Source organism: Oncorhynchus keta, chromosome 14, assembly GCF_023373465.1.
Source record: "Oncorhynchus keta strain PuntledgeMale-10-30-2019 chromosome 14, Oket_V2, whole genome shotgun sequence".
Lineage (NCBI taxonomy): Eukaryota > Metazoa > Chordata > Actinopteri > Salmoniformes > Salmonidae > Oncorhynchus > Oncorhynchus keta.
The window spans coordinates 27,076,060-27,099,848 of record NC_068434.1 but is presented as its reverse complement, the minus strand read 5'-3'; the positions used below and the strand labels follow the sequence as shown (position 1 = coordinate 27,099,848).

General features: G+C 43.7%; 1 protein-coding gene across 11 annotated transcripts in view; it reads left to right on the top strand.

Annotated features, from left to right (window-relative positions):
- The window catches only part of LOC118393084 (nuclear receptor corepressor 2-like), a 186,188-nt gene that overhangs the window by 81,587 nt on the left and 80,812 nt on the right, over positions 1-23,789 (top strand). For 10 of the 11 annotated variants that reach the window (XM_035785364.2, XM_035785361.2, XM_035785371.2 and 7 more), the window contains exons 5-8: positions 14,260-14,448; positions 16,642-16,758; positions 21,379-21,435; positions 22,402-22,454. In XM_035785364.2, the coding sequence (XP_035641257.2) occupies positions 14,260-14,448; positions 16,642-16,758; positions 21,379-21,435; positions 22,402-22,454 (416 nt within the window). The remainder of the gene's footprint in view (positions 1-14,259; positions 14,449-16,641; positions 16,759-21,378; positions 21,436-22,401; positions 22,455-23,789) is intronic. The other variant, XM_035785362.2, reaches the window with a different exon arrangement.

The window sequence follows — 23,789 nt, the reverse complement described above, 5'->3', positions numbered from 1 at the left end:
TAGTCATAGTGAATATGTCCTCTTCATCAAGGGATGAGTTCAGCCAGGAGTGAGGCAGATTGCATTTCACTTGTAGAGTTCCTACTCTACTCATCAACTGTGCTCTGCTTTTACTGCACTGGTGATGTGGCGTGTAAAGTGTCAATCGCAGATGTGTGGAATGTTAGCAAGCTCTGAGAATGTGTCGCGTGATCGGGGCTGGTGCAGTCAGTGTGTGTTACTTTCTACAGGGTCTTTTTCTAGGTCAGAGTCTCAGGGGGAAGGTTGTTCTGCTCACTTCTCCGTTCTCCTCTCACCCCTCATCAACACAGACGATGACACACTACTAGTACCGTTTCCTTGCTCATCAGCAAGTTCTGGCACCTGGAAGAAATTATTGTTCCCACTCATACTCTACCATCTGGCGTCAGTGGAAGTTGTTTGTCATTTACATAGTGCTCAGGGAACAAGGTTGCTACACCCACACTTGCGGTCTCTGTTTAGCTTCTACAGGTCAAATGTTAGCAGAAGTATTTTTGCCCATCTTCTTAATCTTTTCCAGATGATTCATCATTTAGTCCATTTTTTAATAAGGGGCAAAAGAGCGTGGCTGTCCCTCAGTGGTGAAAATCGCCTTTCTCCACTGTGGCCTGCTTGTGGGGACAGCAGTGTGTTTCTTTTGCTTGAGATCCTGCTGACTGGCAGCATCTTCCTCTAGGGCAGCCAGGGTATTATTAGACACCGCCATCACAATGTGATCCATGGACTGGGAGAGGGAGGGGGATTGACCTGAATGCTGTTGTCCTCAACAAGAGCCCCAGGACCAGTGGAAGCAAAATAGCCACATAACATCAGAGATCCACCACTGTATTTTTTGTGGTTCTTTTCTGTTTATGTATCCTTAATTCGACGCCAAACCCAGCACTGGTATGCATGGCCAAAGAGCTCTATTCTATCAACTATTTTTGAATACTACTGTTGAATGAAATGTAGAATGTTTGTATGCATAGAAGTGTGATTTATGAAACAGTCCTACCTGTGTCGTACACACACGGGTAGGAGATAATCATTTAAATACCAGTTCTCAGCCTCAGTGCTTGTGCACGACCTTGGCTATTTACATTTTGAACGTACCCTGATTAGCCATATATGGTTACCCCATATGTGGGTAATATACAACGCCTTACCATGAAAACCAAAAAAGAAAAAATATATATTTTTCCGAGGCTGAAATAGAGGTGCTATTGTCAGATTGAATACAACCAGAAGGTTTTATTAGGTTCACTCAGTTGTGCTTTGACCAGTAAAAATAAAAACACAGCTACAAAGAAAAGACTATTAGGACAATTGATGTTGCTTTAGCAATGGCAAATGTACTTCAAATGAGTAAACAGCATTCGCCAGTAAGCCATCCGTCCTCAACAGCTCCCTCCTGTAGGCTTGTAGGTCAACATTGCTTTTCTGCAGAATGAACGTGTTGTGTGTTCCACCTGGCCACTCTGCCACCACATTCAACAGCGTCTTTTGGGCATCACATAAACTGTCACATTCAGAGTGGAAGCCTTTTTTGTTCACATAGTTGAACTCGTTTTGGGATGGGGCTTTGTAGGTGCCGTTTATCGCTCCGTTCGTATTTGGGAATCCATTGATGGCAAAGAATCCCCTCTTGACTTAAACATGTTGTGCGATGGTGTATGGAAATGGTATGTTACAGTTCGTTTGGCTGATGATTGCCTCCAAAACATTGTCTCATCGAGGGCTGTGAGATGCTGATTGACAAGCTCCTGCTGAAATGTGCTTGTTGCCAAACCTGAGGGATTATAGCACTTGGATTTATTGTAGCTGGGGATTTTAACAAAGCAAATTTGAGGAAAACACTACCCAAAGTTCTATCAACACATTGACTGTAGTACTCGCGCTACTAAAACACTCGATCACTGCTACTCTCCCTTCCGGAATGCCTGCAAGGCCCTCACCTATCCTCCCTTCGGCAAATCAGATCACGTCTCGATTTTCTCCGTTCCTATAGGCAGAAACTCAAACAGGAAACACCTGTGCTAATGTCTATTCCAAGCTGGTCTGACCAATCGGAATCCATTCAAGATTTTTTTGATCACGCGGACTGGGATATATTCCGGTTAGCCTGTGAGAAAACATTGACATATATACAGACACGGTGACTGAGTTCATCAGGAAGTGTATGGGCGAAGTTGTTCAGACTGTGACTATTAACCTACCTCAACCATAAACCTTGTATAGACGGCAGCATTTGCGCAAAACTGAAAGCGTGAACCACCGCATTTAACCATGGCAAGGTGACTGGGAATATGGTCGAATGCAAACAGTGTAGTTGATTCCCTCCATAAGGCAATCAAACAGGCAAAACGTCACTACAGAGACAAAGTGGAGTCGCAATTCAACCGCTCAGACATGTGACGTGGCAGGGTCTACAGGCAATCACGGATTACAAAGAGAAAACCATCCACGTCGTGGACGCTGACATCTTGCGTCCGGACAAATTAAACACCTGCTTTGCCCGCTTTGAGGATAACACAGTGCCACCGATGCAGCCTGCTCCCAAGGACTGTGGGCTCTCATTCTCAGAAGCCAACGTGAGTAAGACATTTAAGCTTGTTAACCCTCGCAAGGTTGCCGGGCCAGACAGCATTCCTAGCCACGTCCTCAGAGTATGTGCAGACCAGCTAGCTGGAGTGTTTACGGACATGTTCAATCTCTTCCTATCCCAGTCTGCTGTCCCCACTTGCTTCAATATGTCCACCATTGTTCCTGTACCCATGAAAGCAAAGGTAACTGAACTCAAAGACTATTGCCCTTTAGCACTCACTTCTGTCATCATGAAGTGCTTTGAGAGGCTAGTCAAGGAGCATATCACATCTACCTTACCTGACACCCTAGACCCACTTCAATTTGCATACTGTCCCAATATATCCACAGAGAGTGCAATCGCCATCACACTGCCCTATCCCATCTGGACAAGGGGAATACCTATGTAAGAATGATGTTCTTTGACCTGGGTCTGAACCCCGCCCTGTGCAACTGGGTGCTGGACTTCCTGATGGGCCGCCCCCAGGTGGTGAAGGTAGGAAACAACAGCTGCACTTCGCTGATCCTCAACACAGGGGCCCCACAAGGGTGTGTGCTCAGCCCCCTTCTGTACTCCCTGTTCACCCATGACTGCGTGGCAACGCAGACCTCCAATTCAATCATTAAGTTTGCAGACGTTGGAGTAGTAGACCTGATTACCAACAATGACGAAACAGCCTACAGGGAGGAGGTGAGGGCCCTGGCGGAGCGGTGCCAGGAAAATAGCCTCTCCCTCAACGTCAACAAAACAAAAAGGAGCTGATCGTGGACTTCAGAAGACAGCAGAGAGAGCATGCCCCTATCCACAGCGACGGTACCGCAGTGGAGAAGGTAAAACATTTCCAGCTCCTCTACGTACACATCCCTGACAATCTGAATTGGTCCACCCATACAGACAGTGTGGTGAAGAAGGTGCAACAGCGCCTCTTTAACCTCAGGAGGCTGAAGAAATTTGGCTTGGCCCCTAAGACCCTCACAAACTTATACAGATGCACAATTGGGAGCATTCTGTCGGGATGAATTGCTGCCTGATATGGCAACTGCACCGCCCGCAACCCCAGGGCTCTCCAGAGGGTGGTGTGGTCTGCCCAACGCATCACTGGGGCCACACTGCCTGCCCTCCAGGACACCTACGGCACCCAATGTTACAGGGTGCCACGCAATCCACGGTCTGTTTACCCCGCTACCGTCCAGAAGTCAGTCAGTACAGGTGCATCAAAGTTGGGACAGCGATACTGAAAATGGCTTCTATCTCAAGGCCATCAGACTGTTAAATAACCATCACTAGCTGGCTACCTCCAGGTTACTCAACCCTGCACCTTAGAGGCTGCTGCCCTGTATACATAGACGTGGAATCACTGGTCACTTTAATAATGTGTACATACTGTACTGCTTTACTCATTTCATATGTTTATACTATATTCTATTCTACTGTATTTTAATCAATGTCACTCCGACATTGCTCGTCCTGATATTTATGTATTTTTTATTCCATTACTTTAGATTTGTGTATATTGTTGTGATATGTTAGCTACTACTGCTCTGTTTGAGCTAGGAACACAAGCATTTAGCTACACCTGAAATAACATCTGCTAAATATGTGTTTGACTAATAAGATTGGATTTGAAAAGGTATTGAAAACAGGGCCGCCAATAATTTTGACCCCTTCTTTTTATATATATTCTTATATTACTTGTGAAACAAAATACATTATCTGAGCAAATGTATTTTTTCACCGACCATATAGCTCAGTATTTGCATTTATTTTATCCACTCTTTTTTGTGAATCTTTATCAAGGGTGCCAATAATTCTGGACAAATGCAATCACTGTATGGAAAGAATGAGTTAAACAGGAGAGACATAGAAGAGGAATGGGGAGTGAAAATAGGAAAATGGCAAATACAGAGAGCAGCACAGATAAAGGGAAGTGGAGGAGGAAGAGACAGAGGGACATGAAAAGGGGGAGCAGACTAGACTATATAATTACAAGCAGCCTGTCTAGCAGGGAAATAACTAGCTCTGAATAGGCCTGTCATTGTGTAACGTAATCTCACGAGGACCAATGTACTGCATACTCTGCCACGAGCCCCTTCTAAAGCACTCTGAACACTAACACCGTCTAGCTTTACAATAACACGCTCAACATCAGTATCAGGAATGTGTAAGAGGTAGTAATCTCAGTGAATTAATTTGCCTGTGAAATTAGTTTTGATTGAACAAGGACAAAGTGATTACAAGTACCTATATCGCCTCAGGCCAGTTATACTTTCAGCAAATGTATAGTACCATCACTTTTCTCACTGTAGTAGAAATGTAAAAACTGTAAAACTGCTCTGTACTGTATTGTACTGAAACTAGTTCTTACATACACCTGTGCCCTAAATTAATAAGTTTCATTGGTAGCACTGGTGCTTCAATCTTAAACATGATAAAAGCACTACAAAATGTTGGAGCACCAGAAAATAAGATTTGTGACTTTAACATTCCAGTTTGGAGTCCTTGTACATACACTGAGTATACTAAACTTTAGGAACACCTTCCTAATATTGAGTTGCACCCCACTTTGCCCTCGGGAACAGCCTCAATTCGTCTGCGCATGGACTCTACAGTACAAGGTGTCTGAAACGTTCCACAGGGATGCTGGCCCACGTTGACTCCCTTGCTTCCCACAGTTGTCAGGTTGGCTGGATGTCCTTTGGGTGGTGGATCATTCTTGATACACACAGGAAAATGTTGTGAGTAAAAAAAAACTCAGCAGCGTTGTCGTTCTTGACACTCAAACCGGTGCGCCTGGCACCTACTACCATACCACGTTCAAAGGTACTTAAATATGTTGTCTTGCCCATTCACCTTCTGAATGGCACACATACATAATGTCTCAAAGCTTAAAAATCCATCCTTAACCTGTCTCCTCCCCTTCATCTGCACTGACTGAAGTGGATTTAACGGATGACTTCAATAAGGGATCATAGCTTTCGCCAGGATTCACCTCGTCACTTTTTCATGAAAAGAGACAATGTTTTGTACACTCAGTGTACACTTATCTTGCTACTGTGGTATCAAAGACTTGCTCAACACTTTGTATAGTAAGCAGTGCTCAACCATAGATACCCTCTGCTGTGTGTTGATATGTAATGGAGTAGGCTAGAGGCTGATCCACAGGCTTAGTTCCACGGCAGCATGACAGACCTCCACCAAACACAATGACAGTCTGGTTTTCTCTCCTCAGTGAGATATGGAGTGAAGGCCATCTTCTGTCTAAGCCTCTGCTTATTGATCGGCCCTGGGAGGACAGAATAGGAATGAGGTGTGTGTGCGGTTGCAGTTTGGAGGGGGAGTCTACTGTGGTCTGGAAGGTCATTCTTCACATCTCTTGAGATATGACTTAACCAAATGTCCATGCGTAGCACACACTGCCAACACTGGTCTAACATGTGGCCTGACTTGTCAGTCTGACAGAGATATTTATGCTGTTGTGGAAACTAGGGCTGTTGGGGTGATTGTAATACCACCACACTGGCAGTCATGAGTCATAACCGCAGAAAAATTCCACTTGACCATTGAGTGACGTAATCTCCTCTTATGCACACTGGACATGTGTTCAGTACCCAATCGCTAACTACTGTCTGGTTGCTAATGGCCTGGCACTCAGGGCTCTATTGTCTCTCTAACCATTCTGCATGCAAATGAAATCCAAAATCACAACAAACCCAAAACAGTACGGTGCGTTTAAAACTCACCTCACTGTGATTGATCAATTTGAATAAAGATGTTCAACAACAGGTTGAAACTGGGTCGAACATTTGATCGTTGTGGATGTTGTTTCAAAGCCAAATGAAATGGTCAACACTTTCGAAGGTGATTCATTCAAAACACCCATAAGCATATGAGCTTATGCATTCGCATAGGCCTATATACACCAAAATTATGTGGACACCTGCTCGTCGACCATCTCATTCCAAAATCATGGGCATTAGTATGGAGTTAGTCCCCCTTTTAATGCTATAACAGCCTCCACTCTTCTGGGAAGGTTTTCCACTAGATGTTGTAACATTGCTACAAGAGCATTAGTGAGGTCGGACATTGATGTTGGGCGATTAGCACTGGCTCGCAGTCAGCGTTCCAATTCATCCCGAAGGTGTTCGATGGGGTTGAGGTCAGGACTCTGCGCAGGCAAGTCAAGTTCTTCCACACCAATCTCAACAAACCATTTCTGTTTGGACCTTGCTTTGTTCACAGGTGCATTGTCATAGTGGAACAGGAAAGGGGCTTCCCCAAACTGTTGTCAGACAGTTGGAATCACAGAATAGTCTAGAATGTCATTGTATGCTGTAGGATTAAAATGTCCCTTCACTAGAACTAAGGGTCCTAGCCCGAACTGTGAAAAACAGCCCCATAACATTATTCCTCCTCCACCAAATTTTACAGTTGGCACTATGCATTCGGTCAGGTAGCATTCTCCTGGCATCCGCCAAACCAAGATTCATCCGTCAGACTTCCAGATGGTGAAGCGTGTTACACCACTCCAACTGACGCTTGGTATGGTGGTCTTAGGCTTGTGTGCGGATGCTCGGCCATGGAAACCGATTTCATAAAGCTCCCGATGAACAGTTATTGTGCTGACGTTGCTTCCAGAGACTGTTTGGAACTCGGTAGTGAGTGTTGCTCGTACAGTCATTGGCATGACAATAACCGACTGACAAAATGTTCATGACCACCACAGACCACAGCCCTAGTGGAAACTCAAATACCTTTCCTGGAAGACTGAGGTGATCTGGAAGTGAACAGATTGTTTGTTTGTTTGTTTGAGTGAGTGTGTGCGTGGCCCCCTTCATTTATTTCCCCCCACATTCTCCTGTCTGCTGGACTGACATTAGGTGGATTGTTCTATATTGTCAGTGATGATACTGGCAGCTCTCTATCTATACTGATTATCTTTTGGAACAGGCTGTTTTCATGGTCAGAGATAGTCAGGGGTGCTTGTTTCTTTGGGTTCAACATTACCATTGACACAAAAAAATATCTAACTTTAAAATGTCACCTAGGCTAAGATTAGTTGTGCACCTGCTGTAGTGTTCTGTTCTTGATCTCTCCGTGTGTCTGTGAGTGAATTGACTGAATCATGTGATATCAAGAACACCTGCTAACATGAAACCAACAGGATGTTTATCCCTGCTCCTTTCAATTATCTTATGGAGCGCACATGCAGTACCAGTCAAACTTTGGACACCTATTCATTCCAGGGTTTTTCTTTATTTTTACTATTTTTACCATTGTAGAATAATAGTGAAGACATAAAAACTATTAAATCACACATATGGGATCAAGTAGTAACCGAAAAAGTGTTAAATAAATCTTAATATGTTATATTTGAGATTCTTCAAAGTAGCTACCCTTTGCCTTGATGACAATGTTGTACACTTTTGGCATTCTCTCAACCATATCAAGAGGTAGTCACCTGGAATGCATTTCAATTAACAGGTGTGCCTTGTTATTTGGTAGAATTTCTTAATGCGTTTGAGCCAATCAGTTGTGTTGTGACAAGGTAGGGGTGGTATACAGAATATAGCCCTATTTGGTAAAAGACCAAGTTCAGATGGCAAGAACAGTTAAAATAGGCAAAGAGAAATTGACAGTCCATCATTACTTTAAGACATGAAGGTCATTAGAGTTATAAGTTCATCAGAGGATAAGTTCATTAGAGTTACCAGCCTCAGAAATTGCAGCCCAAATAAATGCTTCACAAGTAACAGACACATCTCAACATCAACTGTTCAGAGGAGACTGTGAATCAGGCCTTCATGGTCTAATTGCTGTAAAGAAACCACTACTAAAGGACACCAAAAAGAAGAGACTAACTTGGGCCAAGAAACACGTGCAATGGACATTAAACCGGTGGAAATCTGTCCTTTGGTCTGATTTTTGGTTCCAACCGCTGTGTCTTTGTAGATGATCTCCATGTGTGTTTCCCATCGTGAAGCATGGAGGAGGAGGTGTGATAGTGTGGGGGTGCTTTGCTGGTGACACTGCTTTATTTAGAATTGAAGGCACACTTAACCATTATGGCTACCACAGCATTCTGCAGCGATACGCCATCCCGTCTTGTTTGCACTTAGTGGGACTATCATTTGTTTTTCAACAGGACAATGACCCAACACACCCCCAATGCTGTGTAAGGTGCTATTTGACCAAGAAGGAGAGTGATGGAGTGCTGCATCAGATGACCTGGCCTTTACAATCACCCGACCTCAACCCAATTGAGATGGTTTGGGATGAGTTGGACCGCAGAGTGAAAAGCAGCCAACAAGTGCTCAGCGTATGTGGGAACTTCTTCAAGACTGTTGGAAAAGCATTCCAGGTGAAGCTGGTTGACAGAATGCCAAGAGTGTGCAAAGGGTGGCTACTTTGAAGAATATAAAATATAAATGATATTTTAATTTGTTTAACACTTTTTTGGTTACTACATGATTCCATGTGTTATTTCCTAGTTTTGATGTCTTCACTATTATTCTACGATGTAGAAAATAGTAAAAATAATGAAAAACCCTTGAATGAGTAGGTGTTTCCAAACATTTGACTGGTACAGTGTATGTTCACTGACACGTGCTGCACATACTGTACAACATGCATGCGCTATCAAAGCTTGTGCTCACTCAGCATGCATTACATATGTTTGTGTACACATACACACAATCACAGATAGTCCAAAGTTAGCCTAAAGTTGGTTGAATGATTGGGATTTTTCATGTGTTGTATTAGACTGGGTATATGATCTGCAGTGGGGACAGGCTTTAACATGGGGATCTCCTATACTGAACAAAATATAAGCGCAACATACAACAATTTCAACGATTTTACTGAGTTCTTGTAAGGAAATCAGTCAATTGAAATGCTTTCATTAGGCTCTAATCTATTGATTTCCCGGTCTCAAACGATCCCGCAGGTAAAGAAGCTTTATGTGGAGGTCCTGGGCTGGTGTGGTTACACGTGGTCTGCGGTTTTAAGGACGTTTGGACGTACTGCCAAATTCTCTAAAACGATGTTGGATGTGGCTTATGGCAGAGAAATGGACATTACATTATCTGGCAAAAGCTCTGGTGGACATTCCTGCAGTCAGCATGCCAATTGCACACTCCCTCAAAACTTGAGACATCTGTGGCATTGTGTGACAAAACGACACATTTCCTCGTGGCCTTTTATTGTCCCCAGCACAAGGTGCACCTGTGTAGTGATCATGCTGTTTTTATCATGTTCTTGATATGCCACACGTGTCAGGTGGATGGATTATCTTGGCAAAGGAGAAATGGTCACTAACAGGGATATAAACAAATGTATGCACATTTGAGAGAAATACACTTTTGTGCGTATGGAACATTTCTGCAATCTTTTATTTCGGCTTATAAAACATTGGACCAGCGCTTCACATGTTGCGTTTTATTTTTTCCCCAGTATATTTTCACACTCCATCTGCTAGCAGTGTGTGGAAATGTGTTGCTCTTCACAAGTACAGGAGACAGTCAGGATGTAGGTCCTAGAGAACTACTTGAAAGCCCAGGAGAACTAATCCTCTTTTTGATAGATAGCCCTCTCACCAGATGAACCCCCCCTGACCAAACACCTCAGTGTTTTACACAAACTCAGAAGTCATTGACTTAACTCTGGTATAAGAGGTTGCAGAGCTTAAGTGGTTGCTTGTCAGGCAATTGTACTTAAGGTCTTAATACTGAGGGCCATGTAATCTAATCTCTACCTACCTATCCTTTCTAGACATTATATCAATGATTTTCCTTCCAAAATCACACACTATTTTCCTAACTCACGCAGACTCTTCTTTCATCTTGGCCAGTCTCTGCTTTTACATCATAATTTCTCAGAGATATATCCCCTTTAAGATATATCCCCTTTAAGATATATCCTATAACAAGGGGTTGTTGCAGCATTCCAAGTATATGATTCGAAATGGAGATGTTTAGCAGACAAAACACTGGTAGGCTTGTGTGTGTGTCTATGATGTGATGGACGTTGATGACAAGCAGTCTGGGTGCTCGTCATCTCATCCCAGCCAGTCCATTCCATCCCCCTCCTCCTGACATTTCAGCTGCAGCAGGTCAGAGAGCAGCAAGACCCAGCCTCATCCTGCCTGCCTGCCTCTCCTAGATTAGGCCAGTTATATAACACTCATTACAGCAGTTTAAAAATAACACAGAACAAAACCCAAGCTGAATCACACAATCTCATTTACTGTCCGTGTGTCTCTACACACACACCATGCACTAGGGCCGGGACGATACCAGTACTGCAATACTCGTTAGTACCGTGGCAAGGAAATAAAACACAAAGCAGATTTAATTTCTTTAGGAAAACAGCCTTAATGTTGGAAACAAACATTATGTTGTCATCCAGTCACACATTTATTTTCCAAGCAAGAGCACATAATATTTTACATAGACTGTTTTCGTGTTTTCATTTTTGCCATGGAATAAATATCACAATACTGGTATCGTCACAGCCATAGCATACACATGATGAACCATACACTCACACACAGACACTTCTATTTCCTTTCCCTGTCTCGCTCACACACACACACACACAGACACACACACACACACACGCACAGTGGGTTTACTAGGAGGGATTAGTGGTTTATTAGGAGTTGTGTTGGAAAAATATGTAGTTATTTTCAGCAAATTCATTGGTACACCCTTACATACTTCCCATGATGGTTGCTTCTGTCATCCTGGGCTAAGTTTACGATATACAGTGCCTTGCGAAAGTATTCGGCCCCCTTGAACTTTGCGACCTTTTGCCACATCTCAGGCTTAAAACATAGAGATATAAAACTGTATTTTTTTGTGAAGAATCAACAACAAGTGGGACACAATCATGAAGTGGAACGACATTTATTGGATATTTCAAACTTTTTTAACATCAAAAACTGACAAATTGGGCGTGCAAAATTATTCAGCCCCCTTAAGTTAATAATTTGTAGCGCCACCTTTTGCTGCGATTACAGCTGTAAGTCGCTTGGGGTATGTCTCTATCAGTTTTGCACATCGAGAGACTGACATTTTTTCCCATTCCTCCTTGCAAAACAGCTCTAGCTCAGTGAGATTGGATGGAGAGCATTTGTGAACAGCAGTTTTCAATTCTTTCCACAGATTCTCGATTGGATTCAGGTCTGGACTTTGACTTGGCCATTCTAACACCTGGATATGTTTATTTTTGAACCATTCCATTGTAGATTTTGCTTTATGTTTTGGATCATTGTCTTGTTGGAAGACAAATCTCCGTCCCAGTCTAAGGTCTTTTGCAGACTCCATCAGGTTTTCTTCCAGAATGGTCCTGTATTTGGCTCCATCCATCTTCCCATCAATTTTAACCATCTTCCCTGTCCCTGCTGACGAAAAGCAGGCCCAAACCATGATGCTGCCAAAACCATGTTTGACAGTGGGGATAGGGTGTTCAGGGTGATGAGCTGTGTTGCTTTTACGCCAAACATGTTTTGCATTGTTGCCAAAAAGTTCAATTTTGGTTTCATCTGACCAGAGCACCTTCTTCCACATGTTTGGTGTGTCTCCCAGGTGGCTTGTGGCTAACTTTAAACGACACTTTTTATGGATATCTTTAAGAAATGGCTTTCTTCTTGCCACTCTTCCATAAAGGCCAGATTGATTGTTGTCCTATGGACAGAGTCTCCCACCTCAGCTGTAGATCTCTGCAGTTCATCCAGAGTGATCATGGGCCTCTTGGCTGCATCTCTGATCAGTCTTCTCCTTGTATGAGCTGAAAGTTTAGAGGGACGGCCAGGTCTTGGTAGATTCGCAGTGGTCTGATACTCCTTCCATTTCAATATTATCGCTTGCACAGTGCTCCTTGGGATGTTTAAAGCTTGGGAAATCTTTTTGTTTCCTAATCCGGCTTTAAACTTCTTCACAACAGTATCTCGGACCTGCCTGGTGTGTTCCTTGTTCTTCATGATACTCTCTGCGCTTTTAACGGACCTCTGAGACTATCACAGTGCAGGTGCATTCATACGGAGACTTGATTACACACAGGTGGATTGTATTTATCATCATTAGTTATTTAGGTCAACATTGGATCATTCAGAGATCCTCACTGAACTTCTGGAGAGAGTTTTCTGCACTGAAAGTAAAGGGGCAGAATAATTTTGCACGCCCAATTTTTCAGTTTTTGATTTGTTAAAAAAGTTTGAAATATCCAATAAATGTCGTTCCACTTCATGATTGTGTCCCACTTGTTGTTGATTCTTCACAAACAAATACAGTTTTGTATCTTTATGTTTGAAGCCTGACATGTGGCAAAAGGTTGCAAAGTTCAAGGGGGCCGAATACTTTCGCAAGGCACTGTACAGTATTTTAACAGTCTATTCAAATACCTAGTCAATGCTTGTAAAATGCTAAGCTACATGGAACAAGTATGGACTATAGTCCTCTTTGAATGTCCCTACTGTATACAGAATAGATTGAGTACAATATGTTAAAGGTAGTTAAAATGGAGAGGGTGCACCTCGCCTGCTGACATTGTTATTCCTCAGAGAAGTAAAGCCTGTAAACTGACCTGGCACAAAGACCTCCTATAGTCAGCAATACCACTGAGACCACTAGACTGCTGAGTGGGGCTCTCTGGTTCCAAGGCACAACATAGCCCATCCTTTCACTTCTATGTAAAGAAGGCATTGCAAATTAAGCTATCCAGAGTAGGGCTAGGCGATATATTGCGTATACCGGTATGGATCCACATTCCAGTATAGATTTTTACAATACTTCTATTAAGGTATTTCGATACAGTGCTAAATAAATGCAAAGTTCTACAAATTGGACTACTTCACTGTTGGTGTTTTGTTTGGGTGAGTATAAAACCATCAGAACGAAGAAAGCCAAATATAATCACTTAGAATTCATTTGTTGCCATTCTAGGGTCATTCACTACTCATAAAACATTAACTTAATATTCAGAAACTTAAAATACTATAAAATACCACCATACTGTCAAAAATGTGAAAGATTGTGGTATGATATTTGGTCCATTTCGCCCAGCCCTAATCCAGAGTTGAGTTTCATAGATGTTGTAGAATGTCTTAATAACCCCCACCCCCACCCTGTATTGTCCTTCTAACTGTGTTTCATCCTTCAAATTAACAAACAATACTCAAACAGAGCCTGGTATGTTCTATGAAGTCTGATTGTGTGGTCTAGTGACTGTGAGACACTGACACAGGCTTTCATTACCCAGAGGACTTCATTACCGTAGTGTGCTTCCCAAAGGAGACACGGGCAGGGTGTTCAGATCACTTATTGCTCAGAGCCACCCATATCACAGACCGCACACAGATACAGACAGACACAAAAAAGGAGAGGGAATGACCGAGATGCAGCATGTCATTGTTGCCTCTAAACCGCTAACTGAATTAGGCTGGACAGTTAAGAGTTGCAGTCTAATCGATGGCTGCAGTCTAAACATACAAGCAGATTTATCTCTTTGCCACCATCTCTGTGTCCTTTCTAGAGGTCCCAGGTTTAACTGCCTACTCTGTCTTCTGTTTGCCGAGCAACATGACAATATGCAGAATGTACTATGTAAACAGCGTTGGTATTATGAAACACCAATAAAGTGTTGCGTTAAGATCCTCTGTCACCTCTATCTCCCTCCAGGACCGGGGCAGCTCCATGGGGAAGCTGGAGCCCATCTCCCCCGTCAGCCCGGCCCAGATGGACCCAGATCTGGACCTGGTGCCAGCCCGCTTCTCCAAGGAGGAGCTCATCCAGAACATGGACCGTGTTGACCGGGAGATCACCATGGTGGAGCAGCAGATATGCAAGCTACGCAAGAAACAGGTACAGGTACCGTACAACCATGGGTTATACTGTAGGTCCTGTTCTCTACGGTTTGTTTGGTGCTTGTCGCTGTTTGTCATTACGAGACTGTGTGCTTAGTTGACTCTTTTTCAATTTGATGCAATCTATATGCTTTATCTTCTAGGGATGACCCAAATGTGTCTATCTGTGTCATTACTTCTCATTGAGCCTGAATGTTTCTGTGAAAGTGCGTGGCCTGCACTCTTTTTACCGTCAGCTTGTTCTCTGGCAGTTCCAGCAGTCTTCCTGACAATGTTTCCATCTGTATTTAAATCTAGTATCCCTCTCATTGCCTGTCTTCAGTGGATCTTCACACAGTAGAGCCTTTAGACCAGACATACCAGGCTGTATTGCTGTAATTATTGTATTGAGTTACTGTAGTTAGGGCTCACACAGCCTGCCACAGTGCTCTGCTTCTAGGCAGCTGCATTCGCTTCTGCTTTTCCTTCTTCTTTTAGGAGAAAAGTAGGTTAAAAATATATAACTCCATAAATAACAGCTTCCCCCGGGGGAAAGGAGGATTATGTTGGAAGTTTTGTGACTGTTAAATCACTCATATTTCTTCCTCGCGGCCGCCTGCCACGTCATGTTTTATAGAAGAGCTCTATGGTGCAACTCTCCCCCTCAAGTCTCTCCTTTGGCTGGCACTCAAAATGCTGCTCCGTAAATCTAAGCCACCTGTAACCCATGGCACGGTCCGCTGTGGGAGGTGTTGGGGGGTGGGGTAGAGGAGGGAGGGGTTAGTGATGAAGTCTAGTGAATGTTTGAAAGAGTATGCTCTGCTACCTAGAAAAATAAATCAAGCCCCCCTCCCTATCCCTTCCCTCAACAACACACTATGCTTTTTATGTTTATGTTTTTAAATGTTATTTTTTATACAGCGGAACCACCCCTCCCCCCGCCATAACGCTTTCCTCTCTTCAGCTCTCTCCAAGCATTAAAACATCTGGAGCCATTAAGTGGTGTGGTAAAACTTTATTTAAAGAGTTCTGGCAGAGAGTGGGGGCTGGGGCTCCGGTTACAGCCAGCCTGTGTTGTCAGCCATGCTCAGGACAGTTGGTTTATTTTATTTTACTCTGCCGTGGGTTTGGAAGGGGGAGGTTCTGGGAATGTGTGCTTTTTCCTCCCCAGCTGCTTATCCATCCCGATTGGGGCCCAGGATGATCCTGAGGACCCAGGGCCAGCTCTCTCTCGCCCCCTGCTGAGGCTTGGCCCAGGCCTTTTTCTGAAGGAGGAGACTGGCTCTACTGTAGATCACCTCCCGGCAGAGCATGCAGCAGCACACTGACAAGGAGCCCTAGCCCCCAGAGAAGCAGCTTCACTAAAACCTCAGACTGTACCACTCACATCTGCAGCCCTGCTGCCACAGACAACCAGCACTGCCCCTAGTCTGTTTATACTGCTGCTCTTATTACTCCTACTTACCTATCCTGTTTATTGGACCATACCACATTTGATATTTTACTTGAAGTTGTAATAAACCCCGATTATGTAAGTTATTGCAGATCGAAGATTCTGGTTGTGCTGTGAGGAGGCCATAATGTCCCCACTAAATACACGTCATGGATGTAATGGATCAGTTCAGTAGATGCTGCTGTGCCATTGCTTTGGCTATAGGCTCTGTCCAGTGGCCTGTTCTCCTGTTTTTATCCCTCATAAATAGCCACCAAGATATTGCCCAGGGAGTTGGAAAAGCAAGGCTTTCCAGTACAGGATGGGTGTTGTGTTGGCCAATAAAGGGAAAGTGGCATATCCTCTTGACCTAAGAGATACTTTGTCTCCTCAGTCCTACTCTCTCTCCTCCCTGGCATGCGGCCAGCCCTGGCTGGCTTTGTTACACCATGTTGTGGTAACCCTTTGGTTAACTGGCCCCATGGGACTTAATAGCTATTACAGCTAGTAGGACAGTTAGGTTCATCACTGCTGGAGATGATGAGTAGCGGGGGGCTACACACACACACACACTTCCCTAGTAACCTGTCTCCACAGAAACAGAGAAGCACAAGGGTGCTGCAGGATCATGGATTTCTCCTTTGTTCACGGCTTATGATAACCTTTATCTGTCATCTTTCTCTTGCATATTCTTCTCTCCCAACCTGAGTCAAAGGGACATCTTGTCTACACACTGTGTTCACCAGTAATCCTGAGTGTTTGCGTATTTGCGTTTGTGACCTGCAGCAACAGCTGGAGGAGGAGGCAGCGAAGCCCCAGGAGCCGGAACGGTCTATGATCTCCCCCCCGCCCAGTGAGGCCAAGCACCGCAGCCTCGTGCAGATCATCTATGACGAGAACAGGGTCAGTACCATCACACACATGCTAGGGATGGGCACGGTTATTAAAATATTTGAATATCCGAAAGGATGCTAGTATTCAATCACTTGGAGAGTATACAGTCTTTGTCTCAAATGGAATACAATTATCTATGTGACATTGTTACATAGCCTACAAGGATAAACCATTACATTCTACATTTTTATATAACAATAGTTTTATGACAGTTTGTATGAGTGAGCCCAATAAAAAGGATTCACCAGCAGCCTACACTGGTTTCACACGTGTAGCTTGTTGTTATTGTCGGTCAATCAAATCGCTGCTGCAGTCAGAGGCTCCATGTGTAGCAAGTGAAGAGGGAGATCTAATCAATACAAAATGGAATTACAATTACAGAATTAAGTTGGCTAAATGAGAAAGAGTAGGCTAACAAAAATCAACCAAGAGGTAGGCTGTTGTTTCATATGAATGGAGTTGTTGTAGACGTTGGATGGGGAGCGGAGCAAAAAAGCTTCAATTAGCCTTTCTACTGTAGCTAGCTAGCTGGCTAACTTAGCTTTCTACTGTAGCTAGCTAGCTGGCTAACTTAGCTTTCTACTGTAGCTAGCTAGCTGGCTAACTTAGCTTTCTACTGTAGCTAGCTAGCTGGCTAACTTAGCTTTCTACTGTAGCTAGCTAGCTGGCTAATTTAGCTTTCTACTGTAGCTAGCTAGCTGGCTAACTTAGCTGGCTACTGTAGCTAGCTAGCTACTTTACAATGATTTGATGCAGTCAAGACGAGCACTATCAGGTGGTGTGATAGATAACCTATGGTAGCAACAAGTTTGTCTAAATACTCTCTCTTTCTCTTTCTCGCTGTCTTATTTTTCTCTCTCTGTGCCACTCATAGACTGTCACACACACTGGCCCCTGGCCCTGTCACGCCCCTCCCTCACCGTTCTTCTGAAACAAGCAGAGTGCAGCACACAGTCTCTCTCAAGCAAGTCTCCATTGAAGTTTCTTAAAAAATATAATGACATTATTAGAATACTGAAATAATTTCAAATGCCCTAACACACTCACACACTGCTCTCTCTCCGTGTAAATATGAGTGTGTCTCAATCAGTGCTCAGCCTGTAATGGCTGTAGTAAGTGTTCATTTCTAAATCACCTCACAGGTTGGTCAAAGTTAGAATACATGTATTGACTGCATTATGTGAGCTAGCTATACCCCTTGATGAACCATGATCCTAGTTGTTGGGGTGGTAGTGATGTAAGATAATGAGCAAAACCATTCAAAAAACACACTTCCTTTGGATGAATGTTTCTATATGACTGAAATAGTGTTCTGTTTTTGGACTCCATACAGTGTTATTGGGTTCACAGAAATTGCTTGATTGTAAGTGTTGAGAATGAGACTGAAGCTGTGAAGGAAGACTGGGAGCATCTGGATGAGGTGCAGAGGACTTCGGTCTGACAGCTCTTTGATGATGAAAAACGAATATGGTAGACTGTCACTCTGCTTTCCCTCAGATATTGGATTCATGCTGTTTGAGATCTTATTTAGCTAATTGGCCCTATTGAGGGCTGAATGGAAGTGAATTTGTATTCGGCGCATTCTGCCGTGACAATGATTGTGAAGAGATTAATGTGTGAGCTCTGTCATTGCTGTTACTTGGCTTGTTATTATCTTCAACAGCCCAATAGAGAGTGGGAGTCAATAGAGAGTGGGAGTCAATAGAGAGTGGGAGTCAATAGAGAGTGGGAGTCAATAGAGAGTGGGAGTCAATAGAGAGTGGGAAAGGCTGTATGAAAAGGAATTAACCCATTTAGCCCCCCACTCTTAATATGGCAAGACCAGACAAAGTCCTTCCGTCCGAGTGTGTAGTCTGCTAAAGGTCAGCATTGCTGGCCTTTAGTGTGAGCAGGTCACTCACACCCTCAGACAGACACACACACACACACACACACACACACACACACACACACACACACACACACACACACACACACACACACACACACACACACACACACACACACACACACCGTACTCATGTTCCTCTACTACAGTAACATTCGTCTGGCAGCAGTCCGAATATATATATTTTTTAATTAGGTCAACATTTTTACATTCCCAATTTTAGAATGCAAGGATTTCATAGAAATCTAGGTCAATCAAAACAGATTGAGTAGGATATTATCTAGTTGTAGTTAATAATGCATTCATTTCCAATACTCTTAGTCCACCTAGTGGTAAGCACTGTTCCTTACATACGGAGACACAAAACTGTATAAACATGTTTGTGTAGATTGCAATGGTATATAAGGAGTCTTTTCCCACTCGTTATGCCGACCACAGATCTTCCCCTGTATGTGTAAGGGGCAGAACCTCTGTACATTTCCTTGCCGGGCCGGGTCAGAATCTTAAGGAAAGTCAACTCTTGAAGTAAAGTAATCTTCTATAATATAATAGAAACAATTGAATGGTCTAAAAGAGACCTGTTGACTGAATAGTACTGTATACCTTTCACCCCATATACTTACCAGCTCAGAGCTGAGCAATGATGGCACCACTGAATCCATGCAGAAGGAGTGATGATCTCAAAGCCTGGACTCATCCAATGTTGCTGAACTCTGGAACACTTTCTACTCCACTGAGTGCTGCTGAGCCCCACCGCCACCACACTAGGAATTGCCAGGGACCTCACGATACAATATTATCACCATTCTTCGGTGTCGATACAATGTCTCTTGCGATTCTCATATTGTATTGTGATTTTTACACTGCGCTTTTATTGCAAATTGATGTTTGAAACATCTGCTGCTGTGACATGAGAGTGTGAGAAAATGAGTTTATATCAGTCATGGATATAAATGGGCTTAAATCACGTTGACTCGCTGTTTAAAAAGAAGATGGAAAACAAGCTATAGGATGAAAAATACCAGAGTTTTGACGCAGGTACAGCAGACTAGCGCTAGCTAACGCTACCTACCAACAAAACAAATACATGCTTGGAGTCAAAGTATCGATTTATAATATAGTCCCAATATAGTGCTGTCGTGTACCCCCATCACTACTAACACAGTGCTGCTGAGCACCACCACCACACTCGTCTCTCTCTGTCTCTCGTTTGTTTGTTTGTTTGCATATCATATAAAGGCTCAGTCAGACACACCAATAGCATTTTCCTGCCCAGTGTACTTAGGATCTCTGAACAGAGGTAGAATCAGACAACAGTTCACTGGACGATCGGTAGACGAACGGGGAGATCCACATTCGGTGCAACCTGTGTGATCCTTAGGTATATCTGAAGATGGCATGGGTGTTGGTGTTTGTCGTGTGTGTGTGTGTGTGTGTGTGTGTGTGTGTGTGTGTGTGTGTGTGTGTGTGTGTGTGTGTGTGTGTGTGTGTGTGTGTGTGTGTGTGTGTGTGTGTGTTTCACCACCTGGCTGTAATGACTCGTTCCACTCAGTCAGGCCTTGTGTCATCTGTCTCTGTGGGCTTAGTGTCACCTCGTCTCTCAGCCAGAGTGATGCAGCCACAGGCCTTTGTCAACGCCATAGGCGACACCACTCACCATCTCATATTAGAAAATGGCTGCCTTGGACACAAATACAAGAGAGACAACCGTGACTCACTGGAATTGCACTATCCCAGTCCCACTGTTAAACACACACACAAGGTACTGAGAGATCTCTCAAGTCACTGCACCTTCCCTATTTGCTTGTGCCAATATTAAACCCTCTCATTTTAATTACGCATTTCTTATGATGTAGCCCATATTTCCCTTTTCTATGGACTGGAAATGCTTCTGTGAGCGAAGAGCAGCTCAGTTAGTTTTCTTCTCCAGTTGCAGTACTCCTGTCTAAGCACTAGGGGGCATCTGAGTTGGTCCAGCCTCACTTACAATCACTGGCTGCCAATTTAATCTCAGGTGTGACTGGCTGAGATGGATTGGAGGAGGACCCGTAGTGTGTCAAAGCTCCATGTTGATCAACAGTGTTGTCATTGCCCTGTCTGAATTTAGCGTACACATGTATCCCCATGTCATTGATCGTAGTCTTTGATATGTCCTTAGTCTTGCAGATTTATATCAGTACAATGAGCTTCCCTCTCTCTCCTCTCACTACATTTGACATTTTAGTCATTTAGCAGACACTTATCTAGGCACAGCGACAGATGTTTCACCTAGTCGGCTCTGTGATTCGAACAAGCAAACTTTTGGTTACTTTCCCAATGCTCTTAACCACAAGGCTACCTGCTCAGTCTGAAACCACCACCTAAGCACACTAGGAGGTGAGATCTCTCTCTGTTTTGTCAGATGTCCCTTATTGGAGAAGCACTGCAGCCATACAGTCTCACTCGCTCTTTCTCTTTCTCACGCTCCCTCTTCTGCGTGCTCTCGCTCTACCCTTCTCTCTCTCCTGGAATCTGTGTTCGGGGAGGTGAGTAATCTTTTATCCAGGAGAAGAGAAATGAGAGGGAGCTGAGGCGAGGTTCTGCCTTGTGTTAAAAGCTCTAATAATAGTTGCTGCATCCAGAGTGCCCATCCAAACGTCAGTGATTGAGTGAGCAGGCTGCTGCGTTTCCTTGGTGATGGGAGACGTGGGGCTTTGTTGTTGACATGTGCTGAATGTGTTGTGTGTGTTGTGTCTCCTCAGAAAAAGGCAGAGGAAGCGCACAGGATTCTGGAAGGACTGGGACCCCGAGTAGAACTGGTGAGTCTCTGCTCTTTTCTCACCTCTTAATGGTCACCCGAATAAAAGATTTAGCATTATTTGAACTTGGGGAGGAGGGATAAGTAACGGAGGAGGATGAGGAGGAGTTTGTCTGAATTCAAAGATGCGTAGCAAGCCCTGGACAGAGAGCATGGTGGGTTTAGTTTTCTGTTCGGGAATGAGAGTGAGAGATGGTCAAATAACTGGACCACAGAAACAACCATTTTAGATTTGTTTGACCCATGAAAGCTGTTTTTCATCCATTGTTTTCCTCAATGCTTTAACTCCCTTGTGTCATGAAATAAAACTGTTTTTGTTTGTTTTGGAACCAACTCATTTTACCCAAAGACTTTTTCCACTTATGAGTCTCTTGAGAACAGTCTTGAGAAGGGCTGGATTAGGATGTCATGTTGTCATTCTGCTTACTACTTGTCAGCTTGGCACAGCAGTAGCAGTTATATAGTACTATGGAACTCAGGGCGATGCCCAGATGATCCTCACAACAGCCGTTGTTTCACACTCTCTCGCATATATATTGATGAATTTTGTGCGATTGATTAAATGAATGAAAGATGAATGAATAAATATAATTTGATGGTTCAGTGGGTTGAGTTATTGATTGATGGAACAAAATCTGAGCCAAATGTTTTGGCAGACCTTTCCTGGATATTTGTATAAACCATTATGACATCACACCATATTTTCTCTGTCACACTTCAATCTCAGATATTCAACATGTTGTTGGTAGAATGTAATGGCTGAATGTTGTTACTGCATCTGGCATAGTAGCTTCGCAATGACACCAGACAGGGTGCAGAGAAGGGAGTGTAGAAGCTGTAGATGTGTGTGTATAAACCTCCTAGCCTTCATGTTCCATGCTGCTGTGAAACTGAATTCCCACCTCTGGCAGCATCACTGACACTTTCATCTCTCTCTCTCTTTCTCTCTCGCTCCCTCCCCTCTCAGCCTCTGTACAACCAGCCATCTGACACCAAGCAGTACCATGACAACATAAAAATGTAAGTTAGCCCGCCCTCTGGGGTAAAGGCACTGGGTTTATGCTAATGTTTGTGTGTGTGTGTTTATCTGAGTGTATATCATCTGTCCCTGTGGGCTCAGTGGGATTACTATGGTCCTAAATGCCATTACTGCGCTCCTTATCATCTACTCTAGAGAGTCCTATCCCAACAAATGGCCACAGACCATCAATGTTTCAGTGTCAGCCACACATGCAGTTTTTACAGCTCTGGTAGTGCACTGAAACAGTTATTTAACCTTGTGATTGTTCTCTGACAACACATTTTGGTCATTTTTTGTGGAAGTGAATTTATACTGCACTTTTGTTCATAACTATAGCAATGCAAGTGAAGGAAATGTTACACACATTACATTTGAACTGACATCCTCCCTTCACTGCCCCTCTTTCTCTACTCTGTTTGATCCAAGCACTGTTTGATCAGAAAGGGTGTGTGTTATTAAATAGCGCTGTATAGCTTTGATCCATCACAATTGACTTCTTTGTGGTGCCCCTAACCGGTTTGATAACCTTAGCCCCCGTCGCCATTGAGAAAGATGAGAACCAGATTCATACCAGACACCACCCCCACCCCACCCTACCCTACTTAACCGCTCTGCTTCCTCTGTCCACTACCCCTCTCATCTCCCACACTGACTCTACGTTGGGGCCAATAGCCAGTGTTCAGTATTTCAGAACCTAGAATATATAAATCCATGGAAATATATCCACAGGTAGCTCCCTAGTGGTGCAGCGGTCTAAGGCACTGCATCTCAATACAAGAGGCGTCACTACAGTCCCTGGTTCGAATCCAGGCTGTATCACATCTGGCTGTGATTGGGAGTCCCATAGGGCGGCGCAGCATCGTTGGCCCAGCATCGTCCGGGTTTGACCGGGGTAGGCCGTCATTGTAAATAAGAATTTGTTCTTAACCGACTTGCCTAGTTACATTTATTTGAACCTTTATTTATGGTTTATTTTTCACCGTAATCTTACACACATTACAGAACGGGAACATGGACCGTGCTTGCTTCTTTAATGTGGCACATATCAACATGAAACCCCTTTTTGCAGAACTATAATTTCCACATGCCTCATGTTTTTGGTGCTGTTTACAGTGTACTGTGATTTCTCAGGAATACGGTGCACTCTTAGTGTTGGACAAACGAATCCTATTGAAACGGTCCAGAGCAGCTAATCTCTCCTTCCACCATCTAGTGTCCGGAGCACAATGCCACGCCTGTCTCTATAGGACTTCATCTGTCAGCCCTGGTCTGGCCTTGATTTGATTTATTAGGATCCCCATTAGCTGACGCCAATGGCGACAGCTAGTCTTACT